We start from the raw sequence: 22311 nt of genomic DNA, 5'->3' as shown, positions 1-22311 counted from the left end.
CCTGTGGGGGCACCGCTGATCCACGGTTGGCCAATTCGTCGGCAATTTCGTTTCCTTGAACACAGGAGAGTCCCGGAACCCATATAAGTACAAGCCTGTTTTGTCTTGCGACAGAATTAAGCTTCTTCTTACATTCTTGAACAATCTTTAAGGTTTGCTTCGCGTTCTCCAGGGCCTTCAATGCAGCCTGACTGTCACTGAAGACTCCAATCTGTTTCCCGCTCCATCTCCTCTCGATTATCCATTCGGCTACTTTTAGGATGGCAAAAACTTCTGTTTGGAAAACAGTTGCCATTCCCCCCATAGCATAGTGATACTTATTACTATCGTTTAAGTACCATCCGGCTCCAGATCCTATTTCAGTCTTGGACCCATCGGTAAAGAAAATATCCGTCAAACCTCCTCCCTGCATGCATTCTGGATTGCTCCATTGCTCACGCAATGGAAATCTGACATCAAATTTCCTTCCTATCCGGTTTTGATTTAGGAAACGTTTGCAGATTCATCCCACTTCCCATCCTCCCTTTTTACAAGAGTTCTGCAGGAGTGGTCTCTTGAAAGGATCTTGTTTAGCCTGGAGGAATCCTTCATGGATTCAATGGATTCACAGTACTCCTTCCAGAAGTTGCGATTCGCGTATTTAATGGTTTTTTTGTATTCATTCAAAATTATACGGTAATTTTCAAAGTTTTTGGTTTCTTTTTCGGTCAGCGTCTTGTTCCACCAGGGAGGAAAGTCTTTCTTGCTAAAAGATACTGTACCAGCCACTTTGAAGGCCGTCTGATAGGATCGCTGGAAATGTTTCACCTGTTTGTTCAGTTGATCAGTGGATGAGTAGGAAAAAGTTCGCCTGTTCAATTTGTTATTGGAAACCCTATTGAACAGAGACCAGTCGGTTCTTTTAGGGTTCCTGTGGGGACATATGGTTTCCTGTGCGAAATTGATTTCGAAAAGGATCGACCTGTGATCCGAAAAGGAATTTCTCTGAGAAACCTTCCAATTATCAACCCGAATGGCAGTCGAATTAGTCGAAATAGTGATATCAAGAACCTCCTCCCAACCGTTTGATGTTTCCGATGCTGGAAATACAATCGTGGGAGTGTTGCCTTTGTTCTAAATAAGGAGATTATGGCTAATAATGAAATCAAAAAGAGACTTACCTTGATCATTTATCTAGCTGCTTCCCGAAATGGCGCATTGGCGTCGCAGTCGATGAGAATGGTCTCTTTATTAAATGCAGGTGAGGCCACCAAACGCCCCACTTCCTCAGGAAGTGCTGTATGCAGAAACCAAATAGTAGCAGTGGCCACTAGATGCTTCTACACGGACTACTGTCCCATCTGGTGAGCTGAAATGAGAAGTCAGAAAGGCATTAATAGTATTCCTAACGAGGATACAAGTCCTAGGCTTACCTTTCGACTGGTCATAAAAAATATCATAGTGTCTACTCTGGAGGCCCATGATCTTAGACTGCCGAACCCAGGGTTCTTGGATCAGGCATATATCTATGTATTCCTCCCTGAGAACGACACAGAAATTATCGGTGAGTAAACTAGCATGGTGAAGGTTAATCTGAGCTCCCCTTAACATTTCTTCGTCAAAGGGTGCTCACTTAAGTCTGTTTTATGCCCGAGCTCCGAGGATTTCATGGAGCTCTTGGCTTCGGGTATCGTGCCCGTCGCAGACGTCCGAAGCTCGTCGGGCTGATTTGCTACTTCCCCTATTCCATCCAGTTCGCCATCCGGAGCATCAGGCGCGGAGAAGACCCTAAATTTGGCCGTCTTGAGCCCAAAACGAAGTTTATGCTTATTTTCCTCGAGTACCTTCAGGGACTCTTCAGAAGTTAGCAGTAGTGCAGTGGAGCTATTTTTCTTTAGTGATCCCTGGCCACCTCGCTATAAGCAACCCTCGCAGCCGCAACCACCGCACTTGTTGTAGGGCTCCCCAACTCCCTGAGTCGAGAAATTTTTAATTTTCTTGGCAGCGCGCTTAACCGCTGGTTGGTTCTGAGGATTTTTATGTGATTGGAGGTCGGTAGTTTTCCTCGCGGCCATGGTTTCGAACTACGGCCTCATATCGGACATTGCCCCATGTATCGCGATCATCTAGTCTACCGGGCAATTCATTCTTAGCTATCTTGGCCAGAATGAATTTGGCTCTCAGGTAGCGCGTTTTGAGCAGCGACCCAGAGGATTTTTTCTTTTTCTGTTTGACATCCCTACCAGAGGTCGCTGGAGAAGAGGATTGCGTTTGCCTATTGGCTGTAGACGGCTTGGTTTCAGCCGTATTGGTGAAAATGTTTACTTCCAGCACTCTTGTAGAGATATTAGAGGCCACGTTGATATACAACGTCACAAGATCCTAAGTTTTTTCTGCCTTGCCCCGTCCATCGCATCTGCTGAATAGCAGTGGTTTCAGCCTTTACTTTCATGAGGACATCAACCAGCCGGGCAGAGGCACCTTCCCCATTAAGGGACCGGACATTCCAGGTGCATGCCCTCAAATCGTAGTCCTTAGTTCGTTTGCAGTGGTCGTCATCAGTATAGGAAGGTCTCATCCGAGGCTTTGTACATCTTTTCATTGGGGGGATTTCTAAGTGGCGGGTCCCAAACCCAGCGCGCAACTAGCTATCCTGGAATGCTTCGCCTTCTCACGTTAGCGCACTCCCGAACGGGTGGTCGAAAGCTACCCAGAGTATACTTGGGCTAATCCTGGAAATTGTGAGCTGCTTGAACCATATGTAGAAAAATCGTCCTGACCACTCCCAAGTGAATGGCGATCAGTAACTTTCCCCACTTGCGTGGATATCTACATATGGAACCATCTTCCCCGGCACGCAATTGCCATAGCAAAAAAAAAGCCATAGCTACAATTTTAAATTGCGGGTTTAGATTAAGAATTGTTTTATTCGTCCACATAAATTGTCATGTGCGTGCGGGGAGATGTGCGCATATTTTATGAATGAACATGCTTTCCTTTGAGAAATATTCACTTGGGATTATGAATGAACTTGTATATGTTGTACTATACAATATTTCACACTCTTCAGCGCCACCGCGACTGACGAATCATGTCTTTGCGTGTGCGCAAATGAATGTACATACATATGTATATTGTGGTTTGTAGCCAATAATCTTAAAGTTTGTAAGCTCGTACATGTGCATGTTAGGACACCAACAGGGCATACGTACATATGCTCAGCGCTTGGACGAATACAAATCGACACTACATTTGCTTCACTGCGTCGCAGAGTGCTTTCTGAGATAGGAAAAGTCAAATCCATCATATCCCTATTTTTGCCCACTTTTTATATGGAGTTGTAGCACTGTAAGTTGTTTACGCTTTATTTTTACTCTGTATACGAGCAAAGCCATCGTTCCTCGTTTCTATAACTCTACGCGATGATTTGCCTTTCCATATTTCTTACTAATCAAAATAATTTTTGGCCGATGATATTGACATCATCGGCCTTAACAACCGCGCTGTTAGTTCTGACTTCTCCAAATTGGATAAAGAGGCAAAGCGAATGGGTCTGGTGGTGAACGAGGACAAAACGAAGTACCTCCTGTCATCAAGCAAACAGTCGTCGCACTCGCGTATCGGCACCCACGTCACTGTTGACAGTTAGGATTTCGAGGTTGTAAAAGACTTCGTCTATTTAGGAACCAACATCAACACCGATGACAATGTCAGCTTTGAAATCAAACGTCGAATCTCTCTCGCCGACAATTGAGTAGTAAAGTCAGCTCTCGACGAACGAAAATAACACTCTACAAGATTCTCATCATGCCCGTCCTAACGTATGGCGCAGAAGCGTGGACGGTGTCAACATCCGATGAAGCGACGCTTGGATGGTTTGAGAGAAAGATTCTGCACAAGATTTGCACCTTTGCACGTTGGCAACGGCGAATATCGCAGGCGATTGAACGATGAGCTATATGAGCTTTACGACGACATAGACAAAGCGCAGCGAATAAAGATGCAGCGGTTACGTTAGCTGGGTCATGTCTTCCGAATAGATACAAACGCTCCGGTTTTGAAAGTATTCGGTGCGGTACCAGCTGGTGGTAGCAGAGGAAGAGGAAGGCCTCCTCTGCGTTGGAAAGATCAGGTGGAGAAGGACTTGGCTTCACTTGATGTGTCCAATTGGTGCCGGTTAGCACGAGAAAGAAACGACTGGCGCGCTTTGTTAAGCTCGGCCAAAATCGCGTAAGCGGTTATCGCGCCAATTAAGAAGAAGAAGAACTTTAGTAATTCAATTCCATTTATTCAATGTAGAAATATGTTAATCATAACTCAGTCGCCCAAGTCAAGTCTTCAAGATCCTCGTTTGCTCTCCTGACTGTCCTAAAGAAGTTTAAAAAATTAATTAAGAATAGCATAATTGGTTTAGAATTGGCATTAACCAAACATTTATTAATTTCAGATCCTCCTGGGCCTCCCTACATCGAAGGCTATACACAGGGCGAAATTCTGCGAAGGGGTCAAACAGTGGAACTGATATGCCGAAGTAGAGGTGGAAATCCACCAGCGCAATTGATTTGGTATAAAAATGGATCCCAAATACGGATGGCTTATAGGTAAGTTATCATTGAGCTTGCTGAACGCAACTGTAATTCACTAATAACAATTTTCATACACTAAGTGTCTTAAGTCTATGTTCACTTGTGGGTAGTGGAGAAGATAAGCAACCTTCTTTTAAATTTTGCACCTTTGCAACACCAATATTTTTATTGAAAAGTTTGGTGTTTTTAGCATAAATTTAAGTATAACGTTTTCACTTACGCGATTTATTTGTTTTTCAGTGAGTTGAAAAATTCATATAGTCAAAAACACGGAATTAACCCGTGAACATTATCATGTGATGATTTATTACGATTATCCACGTGGGTTATCGAGACAGGAGTGTAGTGATCAACTTCCTTCTACTTTAGCGTTAAATCACCTCACTTAGCCACGGGGACAGGTTGGTACAACGAGTTCCAGCATGATCGTCGATCAGCATACACTCAATATTGCATTAAAATTTTGTCGAAAAAAGACTGGTTCTCGTTGGATATCGCATAAATTTATAATTTGAAACTCCGCTCGTTCTAGATCATTATGAATGTGTGTTACATGCACGCAGATTCTCTTCCAGTTATTAGCTGATTTCAGCATAAAATCAACAATAATTGGTCCGCACCGGTCCTACCAGTGGTCGATCGAACGAAATCTTTCCTTTTCTGAAATTTCTTAACGCCTTGCTCTATCGTTTTGTTCGGATAGCCTTATAAAGGGTTTTCCAATAACAGGTGTTATTTAAATATATAAAAGGCTATCGAGAGATGATTAACTTTTTTTATGGTCGGAATTGGATGGTATTGATGTGGACAACGTTTATTTTCAACAAGACGGTGCTACGTGCCACACAAGCAACGAAACCATTGATCTTTTACGGGAAAAGTTTCAGGACCGTGTTATCTTTCGAAGAGGTGATCACGATTGGCCACCGAGATCTTGTGATTTAACACCTTATGACTTTTTTCTTTGGGGCCAAGTGAAAGAGAAGGTCTACGTCAACAGCCCAGGGTCTATTCAAGACCTCAAAGAAGGAATTCGTGAGGCTATCGAGGACATGGCGTCCACTTTGCAATTGGGTTATTGAAAATTTCATGAAAAGGATATTGTCCTGTAAGCGTGATCGTGGTGGTCATTTGCCTGATGTTATTTTCCACTACTAACGGTATACCTTTCTCTTTATAATGAAATAAACATCCGATCATTCATATTAAAAAATAGCATTTTTCTTTTAATATCAAAATAACACCTCTTATTGCAAAACCCTTTACATACTTAGTTATATACTGACTTAATTTATTTTGCCAGAATATTTATCGGCAGTAGTCCTGCAATTGCCCGGAAGCCGCAGATAGTTCGGAAAGCACTTAGCCGATAAACGGCTATTAGATCGGTGCCGCGTACAAAAGGACTGAGCTGGCAACCCTGCTATAAATATTATGTAATAATATTGGCTATGGGAATAAGTTTCCGCCCTCGTAAAAGAGATGTTGCTGCTGATATTATTTTTGAGTTCGCTCTAGTAAAATACTGGTGATTTGAAGGTGTATATGTAAGGTCTCGATCGCATTAGTTGACATTCGTTTGAAACATAAAGATCCTTTTTTTCTGACGACAAAAATGTTTACGTTCGTCCCGAAAAAACAGCATTTGTGGGAAGTCATCCTTCATTATTACTTTTTAAAGAAGAGTGCAGCTGAAACGCGTCGTATATTGCATCACAGCCCACTATTAGCCCCAGATTATTGGATTCTGCATACTTGACCACTTCTCTTAACTCCCTCGAAGGAGGTGGCTGTAAAGAGTCGTAGGGTAGGTAGGCTATGATAGCTGTTCCCACTTTTCAATTACTTGTGCACAATGCTTTCCATTTGGCTGCAGGGGAATTGCAAAAACTCTCCACACTTCTCTGAGAACGTAATTCCTTGGCCTGACAGTCAAAACCCGTAGGTGAGCAATGGAGAATAAATCGTGTAACAGATGCAATCAAATGTTCCATGTTTTGCGCAAAGGTTAAGTTTCCTGTGAACTAAGTAGAGCGGCAAGCTACAAAAGAAATTTTTCTGTGGTGGCTTTAGCGCAGCTTCGTATAGGAGCTGTTAATATAATCCTGAAGCTTTATATGTACAAATTAATTTCAAATAAAGAGTTATTTTATGTTACTTACTTTGCACAAATATAATTGAAGAAAACACTCAAAGTTGAATTTATCAGCTTGTCTAGTATGCATAAGTTAGTGCGTTATCCGCTCATTTTGATATTTAATTTGACTGAGATGCCTATTTATATCAGTCTGAATAAATAGGACAAGATAGCTATATAATAGGCCTCTTCTTTTCGCCCAGCATTAGCCAATGGCGAATAGATGAAGCAACTGATATAAATGAATATACATACCTATATTGGCAACGCGGGAATAGAGCTGCCTTGAATTGCAAGTGTTTGTAAGATGTGAGTTATACCAGTCTAATGAGCTATAACCATATTCGCTAGCGGCGAATCTTACGCGATAACTTTGTTGTTGCTTTCGCATGCAAATTTTTCGCTAAGTTAATCGAGCATAGAAAAGCGAGCGCGGGGAAATGGCGAATAAAAGAGGCTTAAGGGAGGGGTCTAGGGTTTGAGCATTTTTTTTAATGAATTTTTGAGTCTTTGCTTTAGAGATATGAATAGTGAAAATGTATTTAAACTTTTTGTACATTATAAAGCATCATTTCAACAATATTGTACTAAATTTTTGTAAGAAAATATCGGGAAATAAGCCGGTGAGGTAACTTTTCCGAAAACGCCTTTTCCAAAAGGTGATTTGCGGTGACTATCGTATCTAGTTGTAGAATCACCTGAAATAAAAAAAACAGAATTATTTGGTTAAATTATCACCAAAACCTCCCCCCCACTGGCTCCGTTTTTTTTTTTTTTTTCATTTTTACGCTGCCAGCGCGTTTTTGAAGCAAAAAGTGCGATTTTCACTGATTTTTTCGCTGTATAAGTGGAAACCGCCCTTAATGTAAAACAAAAAAGTGAAAAATCTCTCAGTGGGGGGGAGGTATTTTATATATAGAAGTTGTATACCAAATTTGAAAAGGATCGGTTAAATATTGTTGAAGTTCTAATAGTCACGGACTTTGAAAAAGTGGTTTCGAGAAAAACGCGTTTGAAAAAAACGCTCCGCTCCAAACGCTCGCAGCTGTCGCAGAGGAGTGGGGACAAAAACGTCTATAACTCCAAAAGTTTTGCTCCGATTGAGCTGAAATTTTGGGACAATATTTTTGAGATGATTTACTATAAGAAAATGCTATTTCCAAAAAATCGATTTTTTGAAAGTCAAACCCTAGACCCCTCCCTTAATGTTAGTTAACAATTGTGAATAACACAACCGCTGGTGCAAACGGCAAATATTGTAAACAAAAATAAGAATTGTCGAATAGTTTAAAGTTAGTGAATTGCGCTACTGATGTAGTATATGGTATATGGAATAGGGTATATAAATAAAATACTAATATTTTACACATTAAATTGTTCGCTTCCTTCAGTGCTTGGCATTACAGAAAAATTTTTAGATATTAAAAAAGTGTAATCAAAAAATTACTTGATTTTTAATTTCCATATTACCCTTTTTAGGACTGCTGGGCGCCTCTCCGAAAATATATACACCTTTACTGCAGAAGCAAGCGACAATAATGCACGTTTTCGATGCGAAGCTAGCAACGTTATGTCTCAAACACCTTTGAAAGCAGAAATAGATATAACAGTACTGTGTAAGTAAATAAAGTAAAAAATATATTTAGGTATATGTACATGAACATACAGAGACGAAGAAAAATCTTAAAAAAAAGAAAGTAAATATATTATAATATAATGAAGTATGATAAAATCTATGAATTTATTATATTATATATTAATAAACAGTAATTAAAATTTACAATTTTTTTTTTTGTTAAAGAAAACTATAAAAAGCCTAATTGGCTTCATTTGGCCACGAACTCAATTATTCCCGCATTTGATTTTCGTAAAAACATTTTTTTTCTTTTGGGAGGTTCTAAATGTTCCTAATAAAAATAGTTTTTTATTTTGCAAACACAAATTTTTATAGCGTTGTAAAACCAACGAGCAAAAACAAATGGTGACTTAAATTATGCAGTCAGACTCAAGATTAATCAACGTGTTAATTAAACTTGACAGTTGTGTAGTTTTTTTTTTTGATAAATTATATCAATAATATGAAAGAAAGTAAATAAAATCAGCAATTTATTTAATGGCACAATTGACCGCCAGATTCATCATCAGAAATCAGAAAATGGCGACTACTAAGGTTGCCAAGGATTATGGCATTCAAAATTCTTTCTTATATTTTATAATAAAAAATAATGTATCAAAGCCATTTTAGATGATTTTATTAAAATTATGTATCTCTACTAACCTTTTTTCCTTGCCGGGGCCTATATTCGTTAACGTTTCTCCTCTGTTTCACAAAACTAATCAATAAATGATTGAAAATAGTCGAAAACTCAAAGGAGTTAAGGAGTTAAGCTCAAAACTGGAGATAATCTAGCATATCAAATAGGATTACTATCGATGAACCTGCTGCGCTTCGACCCGTAGCACTTGATTTCCATTTAGGTTGAATAGTGTGCGAGGTCTCTTGCTTTTTCGAGTTATAAATATATGTAAACCTAACTTTTCAAAGCTTACGTACTATGTATTTAGTTTGAAAATGCGCCTACTTTATTTTATATTTGGCTCGAAAATCAATACATAATGGACAAATATTACATACATATGTGAATAAAAATCCTTCCGTAAATACACATAACAGCTCTTTGTATAAAAAATTTCCTAATATTAATTCCTTATTCTAATCACACATCTACACAAATATGGATATTGTGGCGCACATTCACGAAACCAAACGAATGAAATACTAAAACCAAAAAAATGATTGCCAGATGACAAGACAGAAACTGTCAGAGAATACGGTTGCAACATCTCGAAATTACGATAGCTGTTAAGCATATGTAAGCAGAGGTGCATGCGCACAAAGTAATCAGTTTTAAATTGAGTGTGCGAACGTGTAAACGTGTAGTAATGCGGTTAAGAAATTCAGTAAACAAGCAAGTTGTGTTTCCATTAGTTTGACACTTTTATTTAGCAATCCAGTGATAGAATTCAGAGGACTTAAAGAGACGTAACCATGCTAAGCGAGAAAAACGTAACAATTGGTCTCAGATCTCAGAAGTGTTAGAAGAAGTAGTTGGAACAGCGGGGCTTATTAACTTCAAGAAACAAATCAGAGTTGCAAGTGCTACTACGCAAGGCTACGTAGACAGAGGAGATCTATGTAGACGAATATGTGTTCCAGGCGTAAGCTGAGAAATTGACCAAAGTGGAAGAGAAGGTAGAGATTCCAGGACCATCACCAGGAGTAGACATGAACGTGAATGTGGCTGCAATAGCTTAAATGTCATCGTAGATATTACAAATGTCGACGCAATATCATCGCAGTCATCGGAAATTGCATCGCATATCTCGCAAATCAGGGGAGTTGTCGTCGCAAATAAAGGGTGATCAATGTGATCTACTTTCTCCAATGTGGAGGTACTTTTTCCATAGGGTTTGTGTTTTACAGTCACGCGTGACTAACTAAACACATACTTTTTTTCAGTATTCATTGACATTTCACCATGGAAAGACTTACGCCTTAACAACGTTTACAAATCGTACAATTGTATTGCGAAAATCGACACTCTGTGAAAATTGTTCATCGCGCGTTCAGGCCAACTTATGGTGTACATAGCCATTCAGCAAGTATCCCATTTTTGGTTTAGTGGCTACGTCAATAAGCAAAATTACCGTACTTGGGCTGCAGAGCAATCTGAAGCCATTCAAGATCAGCCAATGCATCCTTTGAAAGCAACCGTTCGGTGCGGCCTATGGGCTGGAGGAATCTTCGGTCAATATTTCTTCAAAGACGAGGCTGGAGCCAATGTAACAGTGAATGTCGAACACTAGTGCGCCATTATAAACGACTTTTTGATCTCCATAACATGGTTGGTTGGTTCCAATAAGACGGCGCTAATTGCCATGCACCCCATTAAACAATGGATTTACTACGTCGTCGTTTCGGTGAGCAATTTATCTCCCGGCTCGGACCAGTGGATCGGCCACCAAGATCGTGTAATATCACACCTATGGACTTTTATTTATGGGATCTAAATGGACTTTTATTTGTGGCGTCTTATGTACAGTGACAGTGAGAGTAAATTATTTGTGGATAAACCAGATTCGATTGAGGCATTGGAAGCCAACATTACTAAAGTTGTTTACGAGATACCGACCGGAGTCCTCCAGCGAGTCATTCAAAATTGGTGTTTACGGATGGCCGAATTACGACGCAGTTGCGGTCAGCATTTGAAAACGAATATCTTTAAAAATAAATTTCATTAATGGTTCTACATTAAAATAATAAAGATTGCCCAATCAATTTAAATTTTCGTTCTTTTATTTCAATTTAAATTCCGATACCCTTTAAAGGCGCAGCAGGCGGATGCACGTATATCCAAGTAAGAAGCAGAGAAAACACATACAACGTCGCAACTGAAAACGATTGTGACGGAGGTAGGTCCAGCAAAGAAGAACAAAGATGCAGTGAACTATAATTGAATTGCCAGAATATTTCAACTAGTGTTCCCAAAGTAAAAGCTCTATCATTCAACGGCACTGTGCCATTCCCAATCTTTAAGCTCTAGTTTGAAACAACATCAACAACAAATCACTGGAGTATTGCATATAAAATTGCTGCACTGGTTGTCTCACTTACGGGTTCCACCGCCAAAGTACTGCAGGCAACTCCAAAAGCCGATCGGGGTAACTGTGAGAGCCTAATGACAGCAATAGAGAGACGTTACGCGATTGACCACAGACAAAAAATGTTCTAAATGGAACTAACGAATCACAACCAGAGAACAAATAAGACCTTGTTGGAATATGCAACAGAGATCGAGCAGTGAACGCAATTGGCGTATGCGAAGGAGGTATACGAAACACCGAAACGAAAAACGTTTTCAGAAACAGTGTATTTCGCACTTGCGGAATTGTTGTTGTACTGCTGCCATTACCTTGAATAGATTCAACTTTGTAGTTTGACTTAAAAATTTTTGACAGATACAGTGATTTTTAAAGTTTCATAAATTGTTCATATTGCTAATAGCGCTGTCATATCGTTAAAAGTTATAAATAAAAATACCGGCTTCCTTGTTTTGGTGTCTTGAATTTGTGCAGCTTGCAAATCCGCATCATGTTTTTTGTTTTCTTATACAATTTATGGCTCGAAACCACGTTACAAAGTAAGCTTTATAAGCCGTGATGTACATATTTTGTGCAATAAGATTAAGTGAATGAAAATGCCGTGAATTATGTTCCGGAATATTCCGGCAGCCACTAAAACAGCGTTTCAGAATTGGGAATTTGGGCGACTTTGTAAAGAATTCAGATATTCCCTATGCCAGGTTGCTAGAAGTCTTGATACGTATTTTGAAAACATTGCCAGTAGTCGAGCTTATTACCGATTTCTTGCAGGCTGCCTGCACATTTGTCTTAAGAACTCTTAGTGTCTCAAAAACTGCATATATTAATTGCGTAGTTGTGTATTCTTTAACCCTGGTTCACTAAACATTCTTATAATAGACCACTCACACCTGCAGTTTTGCTAATTCCCATCACACCACCTCACTAACAGAACTTTCATAAATAGTTAAATAGAAATAATGTAATACTTCTCTAAATTTATACTCAGCGTTGAAAATAAACAAAGCAAATATAAAAATATACTTATTTTTAATTTGTAGTCTGTGAGACGAATGATTAGTGACATAGTAACACTGATTTTAGCTTAGTGATCTAGGGTTTCCAAGCGTCTAGGTGTTTGCAAAACATAGCGGTTCTCCCTTAAAAGGAAGATCAGCAGAATATGTTCCATCCGTCTGGCAAGATGCCGTATTCCGAAAGTGTGATTCTTCAAAAAGGTCATCGGGGTTTATTGGTAGATGTGGTTTGGATACCTCGATCTTCCCAAATTTATGAGGTTGCGATAGCGATTTGGTTACCGACGTTGTAGACTATTTTGTTGAAGGTGAAGATATCCTAGATATGCTGAGTTCTGCGGTGACGCAACCGGCGTCATTGTAACAGAGGGCGATGCTGTAGGTATTGTTGAATGTATTTACTTCGGGATTCTCTTCAGAAGACTCTGCGTGTAACGTAGTGTGATGACGTTGGTTGCATGGACATTGCAATAGCAAAACTTATACTTATACATATCTTCTTGATGCAGGTAGAACTAGTGATTTGCTGCATGATTGCGAGGAAATTTTGCCAATAGATGAAGGCCAACTCAAGTTCCTCGCAGCGAGAATCCAATAACTCAACAAATTCGGTAAAGAAGGAACACTGACCTCCTTGTGTTCATCAATCCGTTAAGCCTGATTCAGTGTCTAATTTGGACTCCAGCCAGTGGGTCAGTGAGCTGTCGTGCTCGCTCCTTCCGATGGCATCCGAACCCCGTATAACCTCGTTGACATCATCTGAAATGTTATAATGATTATATCGTTCGTTTAACCTATGCTGTTTCGTAAGACTTAGCCTCGTCATTCAAAAAGGATTTCAAATAGTGTAACTTCTGCGTGCTAGTGAAGTTATATTTTTCATGGATAACTCTCAAATAGGTCTTAAAATGATGTTGATTTATATTTGTAAAAGTTAAAAAAAGAAAATGCAGATTGTGACCTTTATTTTTAAGGTGTGGTACCACCAATTTTCCAATTTTTTTTTTCTAAGGTTTATATAATATAATAAGGTTTTCATTTATAATAAAAACAATCAAGTTTTTTATTTCGTGTAGTTATCGTGTGCACCGACGCTTAGAAGTAAAGTTAAGCCTAACAGTAAGTTTTTGAGTCTTAATCTAATGGTTACATCATTTCAAATAAGAGCTGGGCATGTGTTTTACTTGAGTGGAAATGTCATATGTTTACATTTTTGCTCATTCACTTTAATTCGCCAGTTCTCCAGCCTCTCGCCTACACGTTTTAGGTGTTTTTTTAAGACTTTCGGTATCTCCCTTGGGCATATACTATATTTCAGTACATCTGTGAATATTGAAGTTAACACCTTTCTACTTATGGGAATATCAAATGTAAACAAAAGGTATAACGTTGGGTCAAGAACGCTTGCCTGAGGCATACCTTTAATACCTTGATGCCATAGCCTACTCAGCATGCTTATTCTGTCGTGACCAATGGCCGATTGGCCTTCTAATTACACGGCCTTATCCACTAAAAGATGCAATATAAAGAGATCGCTTGCTCTTCGTTTGGGATTATACACAATCTTCGAATCAAGCAGAATGATAAGTAATATTTTTAGTTGTTTTATCCTATTTAGCTTTGTGGAGCCTTTGGTGCCCGTTGTAAGGTGATTGATCATGTAAATTGCAATTCTACAGCAACTGAGGTGCAGTTGCGTTGCAAAGGATATTTTCGACGATTTACTACCAAGCTAGAAGATTTGTCTCAAAATTATAAAAATTAATGTGGATGCAAAATGAGGCGGTCAATGGAGATTACATGCTTGTTACATCAAGGGGGTGAAGTATTGAGAAGCTGCCTTGCGCGGCATTCGCAAATTGGATTTAGGTACGTTAGATTAATTGATAAACCTGCAGAAGATCTAAACAATGCATACCTTTACCTGATTTTGGAACTCTTTTAAAGGCAATATGAGGTCATTAAAAGACTGCCTGGAAATCTTCTTTTGTTTTCCATAAAAGGTTGTATTAAATACATAAATTTAATAATTTATTCGTCAATTCACAAAATTCGTTTCATCCCCCATTCTACTCTAGCCGGCAACTCACTGCATCAGAAGCCGTGGTCGTTATGTGAAAGAGGGGCTATACTTGAGTTTACTTTTTAGTTTTGACAATGAGCGAAAATCCTTTTTGATTTGAACTAAACATTTATTTTCGCTAGTTAAGGTTAAAACTAATTGTCTAACTAAAGTCGGGTTTTTGGCTTTGGTTACACGCCATTATTTCTAAAATATAATTTATAACACCCACTTATGTTTGTAGGTGCTTATATATACACAGGTATTGAATATTGAAACATCGAAACTGCAAGCTACAGACGCAGTACGGAATCCTTAATAATATCCTACTTTAGAGCGAATGTCTGTTTTTTTAGATTATTAAGCATACATATGTATATACAGTTACGTATCTAGACATGAATCGTATTTCTCTCTAGTTCGCTCAATAGTATATTAAGCGGATAAAAACTCAGTTTTGAACAATGTGTTTTCGTCGTGTTTTCGTCACGACCCCGCAAACCTATGAGAGCGGATTGTACGAGTGATGGCATTCTGTACTTGGCGGGGGAGCAGCGACTCAACAGTTGATGGTGCAGTGGCAGCTGTTGTTTTCCCAAGGCGTTGTTTCTGTTTAATATGCCAAGTGTTGTCAAGCGCACTCATACTTGAAACTACTACGTAGATATGTATATGTATTTGTACATGGGCGTACAATATACCAGCATAACATAAATACAAATGTACATGCATATGCAGTGCCAACTTATGCAAGAATAGGTACTTACATACACATACATATGGGCACATGCGTAGTACATACATATGTTTGTATTTATACGTATCTAAATGCATAAAAAGGGTAAGAACAATTACATGCGGGTACAACATACATACATATGAATGTATGTTTCCGTATACATACATATGTGTGTATGAACATAAAATTAAAAATGAAATATACCATACATATGTATGTGTGATATGAATCTGTATTTATATGTTCACATATTTAAATGTGGAAAGCATGTGCGCATTTTTAGACCCTCTTATTGTATCGGCTGGTTTCCATCATCAGTCATACATAACCCATTCTTGAAGAAAATGTTGTTTCAAAAAATATATTATTAGATATTCATAAACTGCTGATCGTCTACGTCATGTTGGCCCTAGACTAGTTGCATCTTACCGTCTACTAAGAAAACCAAATGTTCATAATTTACTTTTAATATTAAATAATTTTACAATATACATATGTATATGTACATGTGTATGTAACCCGGAAGGTTTTAAGCTTGTATAGCTATTTTTTCTGAAAGAAACATATTATAATTTCAATTGATTGAAAAATTAAGATATTTTATGAATGTTTCCAGCTACATCTCATTTTTTTGGCATTTTTAATCGTAAACTGCGCATCCTGAAAGGAAGTACATATATAGGTATATGCATATATTATATATAATAATATAAATAATAATATATTTAGATATATATAAAACCTATAGACAGAACACATTTTAATGAAATTTAATTTGGGCTAGCTCTTAATTTTAGGAATCAAACAAACTCCTTTAATCCGCTCTCAGTATTTATGTATGTTTAATCTAAATTAGGTAGGGTTTAATACGTGTAGCAAGATTGGGCAAGTTTTTTTAAGTTATGGTCAATATACTTGCACACTCATTTACCCAAAGATGCGCGTGTACCGATTTTTTAAAACTTTCACTTCCGCAAATTACTGGTAGTCTTGTTTCGGTCTAATGATATTTCCAAAAACAACTTCATATTGATATGCCTTTTTTCATTATTGTTTGGAACGACCGACAATACAGAGAACAACTTAAAGATAATTTTAAAGGTCCTGAATTAAAAAAAAATGATCGGAAACTATTTTAAGCGTTTAATTTTGCTTTTAAAAATCCAGAACCGTAATAGTTTCAGATATTAGATTGCATATTTAATTAATATATTATATAATATATGTATACATATATACATATATATATAATCGAATTTACTTATTGAAAACGGTTGCATTTCTTTTTTTAATTTTATATTCATCTTCTGGACATAACCAATAATAATAAAAGTTGCTCCAACGCATTTATCCATCTTGGGCCCTACTGAAGCGCGCGTTGGTGACGTAGTACCTTTAACGTGCTCTACTGCTCCATCTAATCCACCAGCGGAAATAAAATGGATGGTTGGTGGCCGCCAAATTCGTAATGCGACTGCAAAGACAAATGTCAGCCCTGAAGGTAAGATAGTATTTTTTCTTACAATCGATTTCGAATGCGAAACTATGTACGTATGCACCTTTATAATACTTTTAGGCGGATGGATTACTGTTTCGAACATAACAGCAACGGTTGAGCCTAATAAAAAATCTCTTGTAGTAATTTGTCATGGACTCAATATGCAGCTAACAGAGAACGTTGTTTCAACACATACAGTAAATATTTTGTGTGAGTATTGTTTATTTATTTATTGGTAACGAAATCTTAGCAAAAGTACGTTAGAAAGTTGTCTGCCTTACCCAATTATTTTGTAAATTTAATTTTAGTTTAATGAAATCTATATTTTCCTCGAACAAGACAGAACTCAAAGTTAAAAATACAGTGAAGTTTCGTAAATATGACGATCACTAACGCATACTACGAGTATACACATAACGTTTAACTATTTTGCCCCAAACTGCCGCAAATGAAAAAAATATTTTACAAAAACTTCTATTTCAAAACGTTGCAGAGGTTGAATATAATTTCGAGTTATAATGATATTTGAGGTTTTCATGGAACAGTTAAAAATACTTTTTTTTTTGCCTGAGCCAAATATTTTTGAACGCATTTATCTGCGTCTTTTGTTCTGAAATAATACATTTAATATATAATACAAATGTATTTCTTCAGATCTCTTATGCAAATACATTCTGTCTAATATATACGCTTCTATAACTTATAAACTGTTTCATCAATTCGATTCTAACAAACTGCATTATTGGGTTTATAATATTTATTATACGCAATATGTACATATTCAATAAATTCTATAGGCATCATCATTGCATCTTCGAGTCATAGTTTGTGTGAATTTCTGATAAGTTGTGAAGTAATAGGCTCCAAATCAACCGAATTTGCTTTGATAACCGTTTGACCTTCCATATTTGTTTTCCTTTGAATTTTTGTTTAACTATTGCCCAAACATTTTCAATAGAGTTGGTATCAGAGCGACTGTGAAGGTCAATCCAACCTTTCGAATCCATTTTGCTGCTTCCACTGTCCACAACTTCGGCGTCGATGCTTGGGATTGTTTTCTTCTTGTAAAATTCAAGGTTGGTTAGTTCTTCCAAACGAATTCGCAGCTGACGGTAATAATGCTTTTTGGTAATTTTATTCATCAAAATTGCACTCAAGTTGGTGACAACTTCAACGAACTGTTAATCATCCAGTTATGGTTCCTGTTTGGGGCTTCTTCTCCGAAAAATGATTTGGCCATTTATTTGTGTCTACCACCAATTTGAAAGCAGTTTTGTTGAATACAATTTACCAATTGACCTTCACAGTCGGCTGATGCCAATCCTATTGAAAATGAGAAGAGCCACATCTGAAGCAGAAAGAATTACAAAAAACCAAGCTTGAAAAATCTCTCAAAGAAAGTCGCCTCGATTTTGCTAGGCCGGATGGGTACAATTATTTAAGTCGACATCACAATCGTGAAGGCGGTGTTATGTTATATGGAGCAATACCGTACTATGGCGCGTTCGAATTGAAAAACGTATAAAGCACTGTTGGAATCATCTTTTTCCTAGATTCATGAAACATTTGGGCCTATTAATTGGATCTTTCGATAAGATAATACACCCGTGCACAATTTAAGTGTGGTCAAAACTTGAATTGCGTCCAAGAGAATGAGAAATTAAAATGTTGGGAGTTTAAATTTTTGCAAGCGAAACTCAAAGAGTTAGAAGCTCCGAACTAGAACAATCGATCTGAAAGAAATTTAAGATTTCTTTCAAATTCAAAGATAATTTTTCAAGAAAGAAGGATAATCGACTGATTATTTCGAATATTAACTACAAAGCACAGGTGATTTATAGGTCTCATGAACAGAAACACGAAACCTAAGGTTAAACATATAAATCTTTTAGCAGATCAAAAATCTGTTTACTAACTCTTCCAGCAAATGTAGAAAGTTATTGGTAGTGACTAATTACTTCAGAAAACTACAAAAACACACCAATGCCGCAACGTCAAGCCTTTGCGATGAAGTAATATTTATTTACCCATGTCGATTATCTTGTAATATGACCTTGTAGTTTGACATTTTATATTGCAAATTGAATTATATTAATGGGTCTGAAAATATTACTGATAAGTTGCAAACTAAAATATTTTAAATATTTATTTTAAAATTAATATGTAATGCCTTTCTTAATATTAAATTTTTTTGCATAGTTACGCCAACCATAAAATGTGTGTATAGTACATTTTCCTAAAACGATACATCTCAATATTAGGGCCAAATATATATTAAACAAATTTTAAATCACAAGTAGAAAGAAACATCAACAATGCACCAAAGCATGTGGATTTTCAAAGAATCACAGCAGGAGTTAACAATATTCCGCATTGGGCTATTTATAGCTCCGTCACTTGATCGTTCAATACATATATGCGGTGTCTCATGCTCATATTAAATTTTTCTTCTCTACATACGAAAAGTGCATTTTATATGTGTATACCAATATAATTATAATATGCATGTATGCATATTATTAGATTGCAGTAAGGTTTGGAAATTAAAAGAAAATGTAGCACCATTGTGATACTACTTATAGTTTAAAATATACTAACAAATATACAAACAAAGTATGATAGTTGCACTCTTTTATTTATCTGTAGCCATACCCGACGTGTATTTGTATGCACCAGCCCAAGTGTTAAAATTTTTATTCTGAGACTATTCACATTGTAAATACCACAATTTTATCTCTCTCGCTTATCTGAGCTTTTCGGAATATAGTACGAGTATCCTTGGCATTTTCCTTCTAGAAACTTGCTTATATATTATGAGCAAAGGCTAGAGCTCTTGAAGCATGCTTTTATCTCAGCCGCTCTTGTTCAGGTGGAATAGCTGGTAATACCTTTCTAAATTCCCTCCAAAAAGGACTATTTTGAGGAGCATAGCTTCTGAGTATTAACTCCTTGCGCCTTAAATACAATTTCCTGAAATAATCAAATTCAGTCTGTAAGTACCGTAAAATTAGTATTGTTATATTCACAATAATATTATGTTTTCAACGCACAAACGTGATAGCTCTGCAGTTTCATCATGTTCTAGATTTCTATTTTAAATTTATTCCTGTGCTGTGAGGTAATATAGCCTGTATTCTTTGAAGCTTGCTTTATCTGAAATTGTTGCCGTAATTTTTAGTAATTCAGTCCCAAATGGTAAAGCCGAAAATATTTAGTTGAATGTTGAATACCGGATTCTCTAAATTCACTAAAAATTATCCAAAAGTTAGGCAATTTTTATGCGATGCTCACTACTACTTTCGCCACAGTGTAGTTGAAGAGAAATGCGAAACTTTATTTACATTTATGGCACACGGAATTTAGTAAAAACTTGCTCGAAATGGAGAATTAAAATCTTTGCCGTAGTCTCGATCCATATACTATATTAAGAAGTGTTGTGAAAATCAGTGCATGGTGAAGATAATTCCTTTTATTAAAGATTTCACGACACCAGCTGTTATGAACAATTTTTTAATTTTTAAAACTCGTTATGATACTAAACCAATCACAAAAGTTGCAATTTCCATTTTTTGTATTACACAATTTTTTCATATAATCGAATATTTTAAACAAATATGAAATAAATATTACTTAATTGTTTCATTATGGCTAAAATGTTAGGTACGAGTAGCGCTGTGGATAAGATATGATAATTGTAAAAATAAATAACTTGGTACTTAGGGATTGATACTCAATATTGTAATCAAAATGGCTTCAGTGCTTTTCAAAATATTGTTACGTTTTTCTCCAAATAAAACGTCTGTCTATAATGTGTCTGGATGCTTGAACATAAGATTTTGGCGGAATATGTTGACGATGACTTAGGGTAACCTTTCCGGATTGTACTCATACCCGATACTAAGGGGTATCTCCATATTTTGACAAGACAGAACCCTTTTACCCAAATTCAAATTAAATCCGTGCAGCAGCATTATCCATGATTTCAGCCAGTAAAATTGTGTGAACTACTGACAAAGCTTCAATAACGATCCTCCAAACTACCTTTCCGGAAATGGTAGCTCTCTCTCCTGTAGCTGTCTGAAGTTTGTAGCCAACCAATGATTTCATATTACAGTGTACCAATATTACCATATTACAGTGTGTAAACACCTGGGGTCGACCATATACAGTTCCTCTTACCGTCAAGTTGTTGCTTTCCGTCCATTTTGCGAGACGGAGACTGTGGGGCATTCAGTTGTGGGAATCAGTTCTCGCCCCTTAGAGCTGGTTCGTTTTAGTTAACCGATTGCTGTGTATCGGGAGCGCCTTTGTTAGTCTCAGCGCTTCGTTCCGCCTACCTGAGTTCGTGGTATAATAGTTACAAACGCAAATGCAATGTGTTCAGTCTTACCGCAGTTGTAGCACTTTGTATCTGTGTCATTTCATATCGTGTAATTTGAGAAGAGGACTCTCAAAGCACTTTTTCACTCAGATTTCCAAAATATTTGATTTGAATCTCTTTTTGTACCAAAGTATTAACTTACTGCGTATAACCATCAATTCAGTGTTCTGAATCGTAGAAGATTCCCTTCTATGTTTCGTTATGAATTCCATTCAAAGTTGACAGTTCTAAGTTGCTCTAATGCTACGATGTCGACATATCCAATGATTCCGAAAAATCAAGGGACTATTGGTTTCGAAGTGCTTCGTCCGACTAAGGTTAGTTGGATTTGGCTCGTATTGAAGAAACCCACAGCTCGTTATTGTTTCATCGTCGTCTTTTTGTGCATCGATGCGAGCATTTTTTAAGCAGTTGTTAAACTATATGGTATCCAGCACTGGATGTATTTTTCTATATGAGGGGGTCATCGATTTCTGTAGCAGATGACTACCCCAAACAGGTGGTAGAGACTGACTTGATTCCCAGATTATAAGGGCATAGAGGGAAATTACATTGCTAATAATAAAGTAAGAAAAAGTACGATAAATCCAATTCATTGGAGTGACATATGCCACTTATAAACTACGGCTTAGAGAATTTACTATGCTATCCGGGCAAAAATATAAACGAATTACAGTTTTTCGTACTTCAAGGCGGATGTAATTGAAACTGGTAGAGAGAAATCATTTGAAGAGGAATCTAAAGAATATTTTTTCAATAACATAAATTCATTAATTTATGATCTAAAAAGTGTATTACATTGAGTGAGATTACATAAAAAAATTAAACATACTTTTCATTAAACAAAAAAAAAACAAATTTCTTCTTCTCCTGTATTGCTTATTCGTTTACGAATGTATTAAATCAGTTCAATCACTTGAGTTGTATTGAGTGGTAGAATTTGGAGCAACGCCACATGTTAATTATATGTAAGAAAATGTTTGCTTGCTAAATTGAGTGAAATGCCTTTCCAGTGCTAGAACTCCACTGATTAAAGGAATTGTCTTTTCTGTGAGTTATTTCATAATAATAATTTCCTTATCTGTTTGGCCTTGTACAATATATGGGCGAAAGTAGATGTTATTTTATATTACCAGTAGTAGATATAGCTTTTAATTATCTTGGAAATTTGGAAAATTGATTTAAGTGTGGATTTGGAGTTCTATAAAATTATGTATCCCATTAAAGTTTGCAACGCACTTTTAAGATATA

At 37.0% G+C, this 22311-nt stretch overlaps 1 protein-coding gene across 2 annotated transcripts in view; it reads left to right on the top strand.

Annotated features, from left to right (window-relative positions):
• The window catches only part of LOC128868663 (nephrin), a 104574-nt gene that overhangs the window by 40350 nt on the left and 41913 nt on the right, over nt 1-22311 (top strand). For both annotated transcript variants that reach the window (XM_054111003.1, XM_054111002.1), the window contains exons 5-8: nt 4427-4580; nt 8182-8318; nt 16515-16682; nt 16758-16889. In XM_054111003.1, coding sequence (XP_053966978.1) covers nt 4427-4580; nt 8182-8318; nt 16515-16682; nt 16758-16889 — 591 coding nt within the window. The remainder of the gene's footprint in view (nt 1-4426; nt 4581-8181; nt 8319-16514; nt 16683-16757; nt 16890-22311) is intronic.

The sequence above is a fragment of the Anastrepha ludens genome, chromosome 6, assembly GCF_028408465.1.
Source record: "Anastrepha ludens isolate Willacy chromosome 6, idAnaLude1.1, whole genome shotgun sequence".
Lineage (NCBI taxonomy): Eukaryota > Metazoa > Arthropoda > Insecta > Diptera > Tephritidae > Anastrepha > Anastrepha ludens.
Note: the sequence above shows the minus strand (reverse complement) of the source record. Positions and strands in the feature narration are given on the sequence as shown.